Source organism: Dunckerocampus dactyliophorus, chromosome 21, assembly GCF_027744805.1.
Source record: "Dunckerocampus dactyliophorus isolate RoL2022-P2 chromosome 21, RoL_Ddac_1.1, whole genome shotgun sequence".
In the NCBI taxonomy this organism is placed as follows: domain Eukaryota; kingdom Metazoa; phylum Chordata; class Actinopteri; order Syngnathiformes; family Syngnathidae; genus Dunckerocampus; species Dunckerocampus dactyliophorus.
Window position 1 is genome coordinate 11,745,759 of NC_072839.1, and position 16,026 is coordinate 11,761,784.

Sequence of the window (16,026 nt, forward strand, 5' to 3'; positions counted from 1 at the left end):
TCATTAAAGTCAAAATTGAAATCGCAAATAAAATAATCTTTGCGGTTTAGGTAAATACAGCATTTTTATGGCTATGTTGCTGAGGGAAGTCGAGTACGTACTTGTGGACTGTGAAGGTCAGTTGTCAGCATGATGATGGAGTAGGCAAGCACGTAGGCAGTGTCAGCACTTGCAAAGAGTGTTTGCCTGGAAGTAAAAAAAAAAAAAAAAATGTTTCGAATAAACCCAGTTCCACTCAACAGAATCCACAGCCTGGAGATACTCTTTCTTACTCACCCCTGATTGCACTCCAGATATCTGGCGGCGAATTTCTCCATGAGCCTGTCGATCTTCTGGGCCTCGCCAGGCAGCCGAAAGCCCTCCAGGAACATCCTGAGCGCCGAGACAAAGTCTTTGCCTTGGAAGTCCATTTGATCCACGTAGGCGTACATCACCTCTTTATTAAAACGGTCATTATCGCCAAGAAACTCCCCCACTTGAGTCTAAGAGAGCACAGACAGTGAGAGACCAAAGATGGAGGAGGCTGAATTAGTCCTGCTTGAAAAATGCACTCTGTATGAGACTGGATAACAGCTCTCTCCTCAACTGGTGCCCTGTGGGTCCTTACATGACATCACACCAGCCCACATGTCCAGATTAAAACTTGGGAGTGACTAACATTATTGCAGCAGATTCCTAAAAACACCAAAGGGTTCCTGTTATATAGAAGAACGGCATTTTTGCAGTCATACCTAAAAACAGTGGACCGCTCCTGTCACACAGAAGATTTTTGACTAATGTTTTTGCATTAGATTCCTTCTGTCATACATAGGATCTTTGACTAGCCTTTTTGCAGTAGGTCCTTAAAAACAACAGACTGCTCATGTCACATTTTGGATCTTTGACTAGACTTTTTGCAGTTGGTGACTAGTATTTTTGCAGTTGGTCCTTAAAAACAGCAGACTGCTAATGTCACATGGATCTTTGACTAGCATTTTTACAGTAGATCCTAAAAAACAGCAGAATGCTTGTGTCATACATAGACTATTTGACGAGCACTTTTGCAGTACATTCCTAAAAACAGCAGAGTGCTCCTGTCATACATAACATCTTGGACTAGCTTTTTTGTGGGTCCGAAAAAAAGGGCAGACTGCTTGTGTCATATATAGAATATTTTACAAAACACTTTTACAGTAGGTCGTAAAAAAACAGCAGACTGCTCGTGTCACGTGTAGAATCTTTGACTTGCATTTTTGCATACTATACTATACTATACTATACATAGAATCTTTCACTATCATTTTTGCAGTTGGCGCTTGTGTGACATAATAGAATCTTTCACTAGCATTTTTGTAGTAAATCCTTAATAACAGCTGACCGCTCCTGTCATATAGAAGATTTCTGACTATTTTTGCATTAGATTCCTGATAACAGCCAAGTACTGTCATACATAGGGTCTTTGACTAGCATTTTTGCACTTGGTATAGCAACTCTAGAGAGGAAAATAGGGAGCAGGATCACCACATAAGAGGCAGATATTATCAACGTACACACGGTCGCTCACCACAGTGCTCCCTCTCCCCATTGGAGTTAACCTTTACGCTACTACCAGGCCTCCGGGCTGCACTGTCCACTTGTCACTTTAATGCTGCTGGACAGTTTCATTATTGTCTGTGTAGCTTAATGAGAGCGGGGGACAAAGAGGGCAGGTGACCGACTTGTTTATTCGCAAAGGTATCTGCTTCTAGGCGAACTTCTTACCGAATCAAGGCGCTCCTCTTGATGCAGGAACTGAGCCAGGTCCTCGGGTGTTGTACCCAACATGCCTTGTTCTTGAAGATACTGGATGCCCCTCTTTGGTTTCTTGTTGAACCTACATAAATTCAATTATAATTAATAATCCAATCATTAATTGAGTTTTTTTTTTTTCTTTTTTATTTATTTATTTATTTTTTATAATGACGACTCACAGGTCAATCCCCTGCTCGATGATCTCCTTCTGCTGTTTGAGAACCTCAAACTGCTCCGGGTTGTCCGTGCCCGACATCTGAGTGCTGTAGCTGCCGATGCCAGACGAGGCGGTGGAGTCCAGGGAGTTGATGCTCCCGTAGCGGTTGATGGTCTCGGGGGCCCGGGTCTCGTTACTCTCCTGCTCCGACGGTTTCTCTTGGCCTGAGGGGGGGAGCGCGCACACAAGGACGTCACGGTGAGGTGAGTTTGGCTAAACATGTTGCTCTACAAACACCCTCAAACCATCACAATGGAGACTTTGTTCAACTAGAACTTTGGCTAAATTACAGATAAATAGGAGGTAATACAGGGACATAAAACACACAGGGTGGTGTTAGATACAAGGGGTTAGTGACCGTTACTTTTCAATGCTGAGGGAACTTCAAGCATCCAGTAGCTGACATAGATTTACAGGTAAGCGGGAGGAGACATAGGATGAAAATAAAAAATAAGGCACAAAATAAGAACATACTATATAGTATTATACCACTTGTATTACTATGTCATTGACACACCGAGCAAAATATGTTCTTTTTTTAATTTCATGGGTCAATGCTATATTCGTCCTGGTGGTGGCGCTTCTCAAATGACACTCAAGAGAACACCAATAATAAATAATTTCTGTTAACAAACTTAAATAGTTCATTTTTATCATTAATTATTTAAAAATGTTTTATGTCGTATTCTTTTTAGTCTATTCTTAATTGTACTGTGGGTTTTAGAAGTATATGATTATTAATTTTACCATATTTACTCTAAGTTCTAACACAATGTTTATTTTGAAAAATGATGATGATGCTTCACCTAAACATTGTTTTGAACAATTAAGTATTGCACAATCGCTGACACTGGAAGAAAAAGAATAAGAAGAGCAGATTTTGAAGAAGGCTGCAGAGACCATCTGATGGTTCTGGTTCTGCTGTAACACTGCGCCGTGTTGGAGCGTCTGATTACACATTGGAAACTCTTTAAAACATTCAGTACAGTGTCACAGGAAATGTGAGCTGGCATTTTTGCTTCCAATTCTTTGTGACCGTGGCAAGAGAATAAGGGGGTCGACATTGTTTATTGATACAAAATCTTTTCATTAGGTACACCTTCCATTCATTCCCCAATCAAATATTGTGACCTAACGCAAGAGTTGTGCTTTTACAAAGTAAATAATGCAGTTTTGGTCTTCATTTACCTACGTACATGTAAATGATTATTAGTGTGTAACATTGAATTCACCATACCGTTTCTAATATTTGGTTAGCCTAGTTCACCACAAAAACAGCTTATCTAACTGATCTACAACGACAGACACCCTCAGAGAAACTGGCTTCGATCAAACTAGTCACACCACATTAACGGTCTAACAAACACTTCCTTTCTACTGGTACCTGCTTTTGCTTTGCAGTCATGCACAAAAAGGGGAAAATGACAGGACAGAGTTACTCGGAACATTAACATTCAAATACTGTTATATACTATGAGCTCCCGCTACGTCTCCTAATGAGTCGTCTCCAGTTTTAAGGCAAGATAACATTCCTTGCCAGTGATTGGAACGGCCTCGGCTTGTTAGCTTTGACAGCATAGCTAGAGGCTGTATCGTTTTATGACATGTGCTTCTGGAGCTTGAGCTCCACCTTTGGCTAACAACACTTCCAATTCAAATGGCCTCACACTTGAAGAACACCTTTAGTCTGCCATTAATGTCATACATGTAGCGATGTGACTTCACAGGTGGTCTTACCAAGGCTGGTCTGAGAGTTGGGGTTGACATATTGGTCCTTGCTCCACTCCACCATACATTTCAGGATGGACACCAGACATTCAAGGCCTTTCTTTCTCAAGGTCAGCTCCTAGAATGGATGATATTCTGATCATACTTCAGCGCATTGCACTGAATTATGTACACACGTAGAGAAGCGAGCTGGGGTCACCTGCAGGGGCGTGGTGCCGAGCTCGTGGCCGGCGCGACCCTGCGCTATTTTCGAGAGGTCGTTGACCAGTCGCTCAAATATGTTGGCGGCGTTCAAGTCACAGTCGTAGTTGACGTAGATGTCCACCACACTCTGGGCATCTAAAGGACACAGTGAAAGAAGAGTCATCTCACTTTAGCTTCATCTGTACTACATCATGACATCCAGTACAAGAACTGTAACAGAAGTTCCCCTGTGATGCAAAATTGACTATATATAGGGTAATATAGGCCGCACGGTGGTGGTTAGCATGTTGGCCACACAGTCAGGAGATTGGGAACATCTGTGTTCGAATCCCCGTTTGGTATTTCTGTGTGGAGTTTACCCATGGGTGGGTTTTCTTCGGGTACTCCGGTTTCCAAAAAAAACACGTTAGGTTAACTGGCGACCAGAGGAAACAATGTCAGCGTGAATGTTTGTTTGTCTAAATGTGCCCTGCAATTGGCAGGCCACCAGTCCAGGGTGTACCCCGCCTCTCGCCCGAAGTCAGCTGGGATAGGCTCCAGCATACCCGCGACCCTAGTGAGGATAAGCGGCATAGAAGATGGATGGACTTTTAATACTGTTCTAACAGTAATATGTGTCCGTAGAGCCTGTTTATGAGCCGCAAATGTGAGAACAACCCACTTATGAGAGAAGAGGCCGTCAAATGTTTGCTTTTCAAGTTTCGTATTTTCACAGCATCCTAAAGGAAAAATCTCCACGATGCCGCCTCTGAGCTATAGGAGCCTTTGTAACCCTTGTATACGCCCACCACTTTTGAATTTCAAGAAAGAAAAAAAAAGGCGAGCAGGCTTCAATGCATCACCAATCATCACCAGTCACCAAGCACACGGTGCTTTGTTTGGACACTCAATTCTGCGAAATGTTACAATAAAGGACAAACGGGCTAGTTTGTTACATGCAATATTGTACAAAAACCAGGGCAAAATTTAGCCAAAATTGGGGCGTTTGGGGAAAGCCATATTGGGCTTCAAATTTCATGGCAATTCCACTTAAATTTTGTATATATTTTTTTTTTTTAAATCGCTGTTTCTTGGTTGATTACAGCTTATTTATATTTTTAATTAGTAAAAGAATATGTATATTTAAGGAATTTTTACATATTTTTGTTTTAAATTAAGCATTTTCAAGCATAAAAATGGCTAAATACAACTATAAAACTAAAATACAATTAGGCATTCAGAAAGATATTGAATGACATGTTGTGCTATGTTGTATTCTACACTGGTCACTAGGTGTCAGTAATGTTACATTATGGTACACTGATAAACAATAGCCACCACAGGAAGTACAAGTGTCCAGAAACCGGAAGAAACTCTAGGATGCTAACGTGCGAGTCTATAGTATTATGTCTTATTTTCTCCTATTATGTCTACTATATTGGGTAATATGAGTGTAAAGGTGACTATAGGGATGTTATTTCTTGTCTTGAGGGCTCTAATAATGTTAAAAAAACGCATTTAGAAGGCCATAAACTGGTTATCCATGTTCTATTTATAAACAAAGAATCCTACTTTGCGGAAATTCACTCATCATGGCTGGGTTAGCAACCGATTAACCCCAATAAATGCGGGATTACTGTATTATGGAACATCTGAGAGTTAATTAAAATAACTAAAAATACCCTAATATAGGACTTTTAAAAATATTAAAAAGGCTCAGTTTTGATGTATTAATTGAAAAATAGCATTTATCCCAAAAATATAGAACTACTCCAAAATATAGAACTACTAATATTACAGACCTGCGCATATTCTAGTCAAGGTTTGTATGACCATCCACTTGTGGTCGTAGGAGCTCGTGGAGGTCTCCAGAATGTAGAGGAAAATCTCTTTGAAGAAAACCTGCAGCACATCAACAGAAGCAATCAGCTGGTCATATGAAAATATTTTTTCCCGCTCCATTCTTTCCATTCAGCAGATAAAAATGATCGTAAAGCGGCTCAGACTGGACAATAAACCATCTGTGCACCATGTCATGTAAATACAAGTAGCACTGTCACTATACAACAAACAAGATCATCAAGTTTTTCCTGAATCCCAACTGATCTTGCGGTTATAGTAAACACCACAGAAAGTGGTGCCATGGCTAAAAATAGTGTCTTTCAGATAAGCACGTCCTTTTATTCTTCTTTTATACCTCAATTTGCATCTTGAGGTGTGTCTTGAAGTGCGACAGCAGCGTGAGGAAAATGGAGAGCGAGAGCTCGAAGACCTCGGGCACGGAGGAGACGCCGTTTTTGGACAGCGCCACGCACAGGTACTGCTTGATGGCGTTGATGAACATCTCGTTGGTCTTGAAGATGGGCCCGGCGTTCTGGAGGATGGAGAGCAGCAGCTGGAGGGAGAGCACCTTCGATCGGAGCTCGTGAGACCTGAAAGACGGGGGTTAGGAAATGTTCATCAGTTCATGATGATGAACATCCAAAGGGTTTGTCATGCTATGAATAGCAATCCACAGCTTGCTGAGGCAACATCTTGCAAAGGCAAACAACAACAAAAAAGGAGTCATCAAAGATCCTCTGCATGAGAGCCTCAGCTCGCATGAAATCTATCTGCACAGAAAAGCTGGCACGCACCAAAGCTTCACATCCTGAGATTTGCCTGCTTCTCTGCACAGTCTTCCATCTCTGGCACGCAGACAAAGGACTGACGCACCAAAACATCAGAACATCTTGTGCAACTGTCCAAAAATAAGGAACTTATATATAGCCTCTTTAAAATGCCAAATGGCTCAAGGCAAAAGGTGCACAAAACATTATGATGCATTAACAGTATTAAATAGTACAGAATATTTCCACTCTTTTCAGTCACGTCAAGTAAAGTTTCCCATGAAAATCCAAGCCTACCACCAATCAGAAGCAAGTTGTTGCGACACAAGGAAGTGATTCAACCACTTATCGAAACATTTTTGATTCACATCTATTCTTAGACACCAAACTAGAGGGGGGATTTTTGCGGGCCGTTACCGTACAGTGGTGTGAAAAGTCTTCCTGATTTCTTACTTTTTTGCATGTTTGTCTCACTTAAATGTTTCAGATCATCAAATAAATTTACATTTACAGAAAAAAAAGAGAAAAAATCCAAACCTGCATGCCACTGTGTGAAATGCACCCCTCGTCTGTGGTCTGACGAGACAACAGTTCATCTTTTTGGAAGGTGTGTGTCCTATTACATTTGGCATAAAAGTAACGCCGCTTTTCAGAGTAAGAACATCATACCAACAGTAAAATATGGTGACGGTAGTGTGATGGTTTGGGTGTTTTGCTGTTGTGCTGCATCATGACCTGGAAGAGTTGCTGTGATAAATGGAACCATGAATTCTGAAGGCACTTCATGCAGAACCCAACCACTTATTAGGTTTAGGGGGCAATGACTTTTTCACACAGGGTTTCACACCATGTAGGTTTGATTTTGTTTTCTTCCTGCATTTTGTGTTCAGTTGTATTGTCATTGACTAATATTTAAAGTTATTTGATGATCTAAAACATTTAAGTGTGGCAAACATGCAAACAAACAAAAAAAACAAATCAGGAAGGGGGCAAACACTTTTTCACCCCACTGTAAACTGATCACAAGTGAGGAGGGAAGCCTTACTTTGGATCAGGCGGTCCATCCGACAGAGGTTTCATGGACAGCTTGCAGAGGGAGCGAAAGACCAGGAAGGCGTCTTTCTGGAGGATGTGAGAGAACTTGGCGCCAGGCGGCTGACCGGGTGTTGCTCCCGATTCCTGAATTGACAAAAACCCAAAAAGATTATAGCGAACAAGTTGTCACTGAACTCAGCACCGCAAACTACAACCGCAATAATCGTTCAATGAATGGCAATCTATCAAAAGTAAGCATTGCTATCTTTGTAATGAATCTTTATATATATATATATATATATATATATATACACACACACACAGTATATATATATATATATATATATATATATATATATATATATATATATATATATATATATATATATATATATATATATATATATATATAAACAAGTTGTAATCTTAACGCAGTTAAAGGGAAAAATATTATTTTACTGTAAATCTAGACTATTTTCTCATAAAATGCTTGTACATAAGTTTTTGCTGGCAATGTTACACCTTTATTCTCCTAATCTACTAATTTTCTCTTAATATTGCAACTTTATTACCATAATATTACTTTCTAGAATTTTATGACTCCATCCTATTATTTAAACTTTTTTCTCATAAAAATTAAGGCAATATCCGTCATTTTTGTAATATCACCCTAGTGCCTTTCGTCCCGTAAAAATTCTGTTATTCTCGTATTATAAGTTTTTGATTGGAATATTAATACTTTGCATCTTTATTCACAAAATTGAGTACTGTGATCTTTATGAAGAAATTTTGAGCATAGTGACATTTTAATGAAGGAAGATCCTCCAGACATTCTCCAGAAGTTTCATGCAAATGAATTTAATAATCCAATGAAGCCTTCATTTATTAATTTTGATTCACTGCAATGACTCACTAAATGCAGACTGAATGACTCATCATAGACGATTCAATACATAAATAATCTTAAATTTAGGCGGCGTAAGTCACCTGAGTGTCAGTGGACGAGACGGACAGTCTGTCGTCAGGCAGCGACGGCGTAAAGCTGGCGGAAATGGGCGTGCCGGGGATTCCATTAGCATGCACGTGCTCGCTGTCGCTCCCCAGCGTGCTCTCCTCCTCCAGGGAGTTCTGGGAGGCCTTCGGGACCGCCTCGGCCTGCTCCGACTGCGCCGGCTCGCTCGTCTGGTCCTTGGAGTCGGAGCAGAGATGGGCGGGGTCCAGGCAGTGACCTGCGAAAGAGCGCGTTGATAGGTCTAGCTAGAACAGAGGTGTCCAAAGTGCGGCCTGCTGCTTGTTTTTTATTGGCCCGCGGCACACTGTAAAAATTAAATTCAACCCAAAAAAAAAAACAGCAAAAATGGGAAAAATAGAGCAAGTCGAAAAACTATGGACACCCCTGATCTAGAGGTAGCTGGACCTGGACGAGGAGAACCTCACCTCCTGCCACGGTGTTGACCACCTCTTGCAGGATGCTCTGCACAATCTCCTGCGCTTTTTCCTCGTAGTTTGGACCTTCTTCACTGTCCTCCTCTTCCTCCTCGCCTGCTGCATCTGGAAAAAAAAGGACTCATGTAGTCCAAGTCTACATCGCGGCACAATCCAACCAGTAGTCAAATGACTTACTCTGTGCTGCCGCCGTGGCTTGGTCTGCCTCAGTCTGTTCATTCTCAGCCCCGCAGAATTCCGAACCGTTTTCCGGATCGGGGCTCTCGTAGACAGGCCTCCGCTCCCCGGGCGAAGACCTGCTGCTGCTGTCGTCGCCCTCAGGGGCCGGCGTGGAGGGCGACGACGGGGTGGACGGGGCGGTGATGCACGGAGTCAGAGGGGTGACGGGCCCGTTGGCCTCCTGGCTGGGGGCTTTGGCCGGCGTGTGCGCTTGTAGCTGAGGGGAGTCTGGCTCCGTGCTGTTCTGGGTGAGCGGGGAGTGCTGCCGGTGACGCTCTCTTTCCAGCTGCTTCGCCTCCTGCAACTGAACAGCGGGTCGGGTGGAGTTCACACACATGCATAAAAAAATTAAAAACAAAAGCACACACACATGCACGCAGAGAGAAAAGGAGGTTAAGGTTAACAAACTCAATTAGAACTTTAAAAAAACATTTGCATTCCCTAAGGCTCCAGAACGCCTCATGATGTTCAAGCGAGTGATCCTAATTCAAACTGCAACTGGTGTGCGTGTGTGTGTGTGTGTGTGTGTGTGTGTGTGTGTGTGTACAAAACAGTATTAGAGCTGCACTGAGGGGAAATAGTATACACTGAAATGACGAGAAAAATGATTAGTAGATACATTTCAAGAATAAAGTCACAATACTGCAAGAAAAAAGTCCTAGCTGTACGAGAATTGTTGTAATAATACGAGAATACAGTTTTACTGAAAAAATGTAATTTATGAGAAAAGTTTTTTGTTTATTAAAATAACATAAAAAAATAAGATACAAAACCTTAACGCCGTCATAATGAAATTAAGTTTTTTTTGGGTAAATCATGACACTAATATTTAAACGTTCTTGTTGTATATTTCGGTTATATTCTCACAATATTTTATATTTATTCTTGTAAAATTATGACTTTATTCCTGGAACATTTCACTTGTATTTTGAGATACTCCTTTTTTATTTTGGCACACTACAAGGGGAATTGTAGGGTACCAACATCATACCAAGCTGGATCAAACTGCTTGGTGGAAGGCCTAGGGAGGTTTGTGGGGATTGCTATGATATGCTGCTTGTATAAATCAGCCTTATAGCCCTCTTTTAGTCCCCTTTGTGATGGGGAAAGAGGAAATGATGACCATGACCATAGAATTAGTTACATATACTGTATATTATGACTTCATTCCCATAATGCTATGACTTCATTTTCTTAATATTTTCACTTTTTCAGTGCAGCCCAAATAGTCTCTCATATATGACTACAAGTGAGAAGTAGGACAGCAGTAAAACTAGCTGTGTGGAACTGATTCATGCTGGCCCCTCCTTTTTTGGCTCGGGAGCTCACTGGGTCCCGAGACCCAAGTGTGCGTTTGAGCTCCTGACATATCTTTGCGGAGGCGGTTTGATTGGGCACAGAAGGACAACGTGCTCGTACGTGGAGAAACATATGGCACTATTTGGTGGCAAACACAAACAAACCGCTGAGAGCAAGCAGCGACAGTCCTTCAGCCAAGCTAAATTAACAGTCTATGGTGCGTTCAAGTGCCATTCCAAGTGCTTTTTAGTCAGATTCATATCAAAAGTGTGGAGGAAAGAAAAAGCACAATAGGTGAAGGAGACACGGGTCACACACAAACACACACAAAACAATGATGATAGATGGCCTCGCTCCTCATCATAATCATCTTATTACATTCTCCTTAGACAGCCTAAAGTCATCAAGTTTATCCTTTTAAAAATGCCAGCCGCTAAATGAAATTAACATCCTGACCGAAACAATTAGTATCGAGCGTAAGGCCACCTCCGATGGAGACGACAGCTGAGGCGGCGCGAAACAAACTAAGCTCATTATTTAAATGCCACCCCAGGCAGATAGCGACGGCTTGAGTGTGTGTTATAGTGTGTGCGCGTGTGTGTGTGCAGGACGCATCGACACACTGAAAGTGGATCACTGAACAAAAGGGCCTCTAAAGTTTCCGCCGAGCTGTACGGTTCAGTGTGTCTAGCTCCACCCCTTTAGTACCCCTGTGTTGGGTAGGGTGCCAAAAAGTGGTAAGGATCACTTACAATGGAACCACTGGTGATCTGGGGTACTTTTGGGAGAAAATATACCTGGAAATACTATCTGCGAGACTAAAGGCTAAACTCCATGAGTATGTTTTGCTTTTGATGACCACAGAAATGGTACACATCGACAAATGCGGTACATGCAGTTGTGTTGTCGCTGCTAATTTGCGACCGTTAAATATCAAATAGATTTATGTTAAATATAATATAAACATTAAAAAGCATGACTTACACTTCCCTCTGCCATCAAAATTAGACGAGTGGTTTTACATTTTACTCCTTTTCACACTTAAAACTTTGCCTGTCCAGTTGACTTATATCCGACTTCCAATGTATTTCGGTACCCTACAAGGGAAACGTACCCTGCCAGTGTCATACAAACTGGACCAAACTGCTCGCTGAAAGCTCTAGGGGAGTATGTGGGGATTGCCATGATATGCTTCCATGTATCAACCAGCATTTTAGCCCACTTTGTGATGCCACCATAGAGCCATAGAAATGGAGCTTATTGAGGAAAACCTTGATTTACGGCTGTTAACTTCTTTTTACGCTTGTCTTACGGTTCTGAATATTAAAAAGCGTGACTTATCAAGTCCTCTTCAGTTATGTGTCCGTCACATGTCATCACACCATTATTTTACTTATCGGTTAACTTCTTTCTTAAAACATTGCCTGTACAGTTAATAAAGACTTTATGATGACAGCAGTTTGACACTGGGAAAATTCCTATGGGAAAATTTTAATTATGACACTAATATTTCAAAAATCATATCAACGTCCCATAATATGTTGTTATTTTTGTATAATGACGCTTTTCTGGTAATATTATGACTTTATTCCCGTAACTTTTCACTTGTATTTTCGGAATATCCTTCTTCCACTGTATTTTGGTACCTTACATAGAGAAGGCAGGGTACTAATGTCATATCAAACGAGATCAAACTGCTTGGTGGTAGACCTATGAGAGCTTGTGGGCATTGCTATGATATGCTGCCATGTATTAACCAGCCTTAAAGCCCTCAATTCACTTCCGTTCATTGACAGTTTGCCTCAGAAATAGCATTTCTCAACATGTAAACACAATTTTGGGCGGAAGTGCAATTTGGAAGGGTACAATGAGGCCTCTGACCTTCAGTATGAGGGAAGCAAACATCCAGGAGGAGCATGTCAACTTAAAATGTAAACTGGCACAAGCGAGATGAAGTCACGGGCAAGCATGTGGTGCGGGAAGGACAGCAAACCGTGTGCACGCATGGACGGAAGAGGACGAAGAAGAGCGCAAACACACAGAAGTGCACAGAGAGTGGAAGACGTTTGTGGATCAGGCAAGTGAGAAGTCACGGCAGTCCTGCACTCTTTACCTGGCGATCACGCTTTCTGGAGGCCAGAGACCAAGATAGCTTGTGATTTGTTAGCTATGTGTCCCACAGAGAGGGGAGGAGGAAGGTGTGGAGGAGGAAGGGAGGGAAAGTGTCATTCAAAAAGAAAAAGATGACATTAGAGCAAGCTTTTGTTTTGTACACCTATAAAAGGTCCAGTGATGACACCAGGAGGTGATGACTGTGTGTGTGTGTGTGTGTGTGTTGTCAAGCTGGAAGACACAACGTACTGCTTGGTTCTCCATGCGGGCGAAGATGACGTTAAGCATCTGGGTGAGCGTAGCCTTGGCTGTTGTCTGGTTGATGAGGTTCTTGCTGGCTAGGTAGATGTTGTAGCAGGTGCGCACCGCCTGCAGCACGGTGCCCTCGTGGATCTCGATATGCTGCGAGGTCACGGCCGTCAGTAGAGCCTAGGGAAGAGAAAGAAGGTGTTATGAGGACTTGAGGTCGACACGCTTTGGCAGCCCGTTTCCAACCTTGATGATCTGCAGCTGCACGCCCTCGTCCGTCTGCGGCCCCTGAAAGCATGCGCAGATGGTCTCGATGATCCGATCTATGAGCTTCTTGCCCGGGGCAGTGCTGTCTGGAGCGCTGCCTGTAAGGTGGCCGTACGCTATCAGCTTCTACATGCACAAAAACATACAGAATATGAGGCTTCAAACGGGACTGGACTGGCTTGTAGAACCGCTTTAGGGCCAACCACTGACCTGTAAACAGTCGAGCGAGGTGATGACGATGCGGGGACATTTGGACTGACAAGCCAGTTCGAACGGCAAGAAGTACTTGTCGGCTTCGATAAAGTTTGTCTTTGATTTGATGGGCGGTAAAGTGCCAGAACCTGATTTACCATCTCCGCTCGGCGGACTAGGTTGGGAAACAAAAGAAAATGAGGGATGAGGAGGTATGCTGCATTCAAGAAAACTGGGATATGGGACATATCCTCGTTGGAGCTCACAAGGTCTGACCTTTAAAAGGTCCCCTACTGTGCAAAAATGAATCTTTAATGATGTTCTAACATCAATTTGCATCCTAGATCCATCTTATGAGCACCAAACATGAAGAAAATTCATCATCTCCTTCACTTGTTTGCTACACTATTGGGAGAAGAAGGCCCAGACTTCGCTACAAGTCTTAAAATAAAGCTCCGCGAACTATCCGTCAGTGAGCTACAGACGTGTCTTTTTTTTTCTTTAGCGAATACGCTAACCTAGCACAGTGGTTCTCAAATGGTGAATTGGGACCCAAAAGTGGGTCGCGGATCCATTCTGGGTGGGTCGCAGACAGCAATATGAAATAAAATGACTTGAAATGAAAGTGTAAAAAAAAGAATAAAGGGTAAAAATGTAAAAAATAGAAAAAATAAAAATTACTTACATAAAATAAAAAAAAATAATAATGAAATGAAAATGTAAAAAATATAAAAATACAAAAATACAAAAAGTTACATTGTAAAAAATAAATAAATACAAGTGAAAAATGACTGAAATTATTGTGTAAAAATGTAATACAAATAAAGAAAAATTCAAATGACCTAAATCAAACTGTAAAAAATAAATAAAAATGACTTGAAGTGTAAAAAAAATGCTAAAAACTAATAAAAAATAAAAATCACTTCAATAAAAGAGGGTCACGACTTACTACCATTGGAAAATGTGGGTCCCAGGTTGAGACCATTTGAGAACACCCCGACCTAACATGATGTTGCTGTTAACATGTGAGCGTAATGTTAGCACCTTAGCTCACAGAGCTGTGCTAGTGTCGCGTTACGTTTGTGTCCTCCTGTCCAACTCCTTCATGTTACGTTGTTGCATGTGATATATGGCATCTATTAGGTTGGACAAGAGCAGAGTATACCGTGAATAAAAAGCACAATCGCGACACACACACTTTTGGAAACAGGCGTGGGCAAACACACCTCATTAGCATTAATAGTAGCTTTCAGTCCCATCAGGGCTTACTATAAACACTTTTAAACCGTCTATATAGGCTATATTTCACTCAAAAAGGTTGGATGGTGGGGCTGAAACTAAAACACTCAACTAAGCATCTTGGCCACGAGCCTCAAATTCTGCACTTAATCCGTCTAAGAAGGGGTGTCACTAATCAGACTTTGCCGTGCTCTCATGCTGACAAAGCATCTCAAGGCCTCGCATAAGCCGCTAAACCCTTGCGTCGAGTGACATCGCTAATTTCTTCCCCAATTCTTCAAAGCCCACATGGCTTTGATACGCATGGAGCATCCTCCACTGCCGCCACACCCAGAAGATGCAGACAGCCAGCGGGAGGGGCCGCAGTGTTTATGTCTTGGCAACGAAAGAGGATGACCTCAGCCTGTTAAGAAGGGACCAGCTAGCTCAAGTACGACTGGACACGACTCATTGCAAGACCCAGAGGAAGAGACAGACAATGTTTGTAGGGAAGCAAGAGCAAACAAAAGAGGATGTGTGGGCTGTGTGGATTTAAGAGAGGGATGGCTGTTTCAGTCTTTTGGGCATCAGAGCAAAGCTGTGATTGGGCGAAGAGCATTGTCTCACTTGACCACAGCAGTGCGCCCCCTTTTATGATTCAGACTCTGTGTGGGCGGAGCCTAAATGTCTCTGTGGGGACCCCAGCACTCCCTTTATTCACCCATACAAGCCCCCACTAAATCCTTATTTTTACTCCCACCAAGCGCAGCACAAAGAGCAAGCGCAGTACAGAGGTTATGATTTTGCCGGCGTTTATCTTTGTTTGTCTGTGTTCAAAATGACTTGAAAATTTCTGAATGGATTTCAATTACATTTTCAGGAATTGTCGGAAATTGGATATGGAAAAACTGCTTAAATTTTGGGGGTGATCCGGATCACCATCTAGATCCAGGAATTTTTTAAAGGATTCTTTTTTTAAAGGATGCTAACATTGTCATAGTAATATTTTTAGCCATTTTCATAAGTGAACACTATTATGCTAAGTGTTAGAATGCTATGGTTAGTATGCTAATATCTGTAAAATTTGTAAAAAAAAATATATATATACTATATATTATATTTACTTGTATGTAATTCCATTTTTTTCTTGTTGTATTACGACTTTATTGTCATATTTGGTCTGTATTTCTGCAGCATTATACTTTTAAAAAATGTTTTACATAAAAATCCAAATTTGAGATTTTAAAAAGGTTACTAAATTTGGTAATACATGCCTCTTAATGGATGCTATGGGATATTAAGCCAATTTGGGCCTTTGATTCCAAATGCAGGTGTGAACATTTCTGTCCGTTACAAACTCTTTTCTGTAAAACTTTCTTCAGAAGCAAAAAAAAAAAAAAAAAAAGGGTCCAAACTTGGCCATTGAGGTCCATTACTGACTTTCTGTCCATAAACTTTTAAATGACATGCAACCAAAGGGCT

The 16,026-nt window shown here is 41.6% G+C and overlaps 1 protein-coding gene across 2 annotated transcripts in view; it reads right to left on the reverse strand.

Annotated features, from left to right (window-relative positions):
* The window catches only part of arfgef1 (ADP-ribosylation factor guanine nucleotide-exchange factor 1 (brefeldin A-inhibited)), a 39,968-nt gene that overhangs the window by 10,422 nt on the left and 13,520 nt on the right, over nucleotides 1-16,026 (reverse strand). Inside the window, exons 3-18 of one of the 2 annotated variants that reach the window (XM_054766426.1) lie at nucleotides 13,345-13,501; nucleotides 13,114-13,260; nucleotides 12,868-13,047; nucleotides 12,620-12,673; nucleotides 9,166-9,511; nucleotides 8,980-9,093; nucleotides 8,530-8,771; nucleotides 7,553-7,686; nucleotides 6,096-6,330; nucleotides 5,701-5,800; nucleotides 3,915-4,054; nucleotides 3,725-3,833; nucleotides 1,950-2,151; nucleotides 1,741-1,852; nucleotides 277-482; nucleotides 102-186 (exon numbers count right to left, since the gene is read on the reverse strand). In XM_054766426.1, the coding sequence (XP_054622401.1) occupies nucleotides 102-186; nucleotides 277-482; nucleotides 1,741-1,852; nucleotides 1,950-2,151; nucleotides 3,725-3,833; nucleotides 3,915-4,054; nucleotides 5,701-5,800; nucleotides 6,096-6,330; nucleotides 7,553-7,686; nucleotides 8,530-8,771; nucleotides 8,980-9,093; nucleotides 9,166-9,511; nucleotides 12,620-12,673; nucleotides 12,868-13,047; nucleotides 13,114-13,260; nucleotides 13,345-13,501 (2,563 nt within the window). The remainder of the gene's footprint in view (nucleotides 1-101; nucleotides 187-276; nucleotides 483-1,740; nucleotides 1,853-1,949; nucleotides 2,152-3,724; nucleotides 3,834-3,914; nucleotides 4,055-5,700; nucleotides 5,801-6,095; nucleotides 6,331-7,552; nucleotides 7,687-8,529; nucleotides 8,772-8,979; nucleotides 9,094-9,165; nucleotides 9,512-12,619; nucleotides 12,674-12,867; nucleotides 13,048-13,113; nucleotides 13,261-13,344; nucleotides 13,502-16,026) is intronic. The other variant, XM_054766427.1, reaches the window with a different exon arrangement.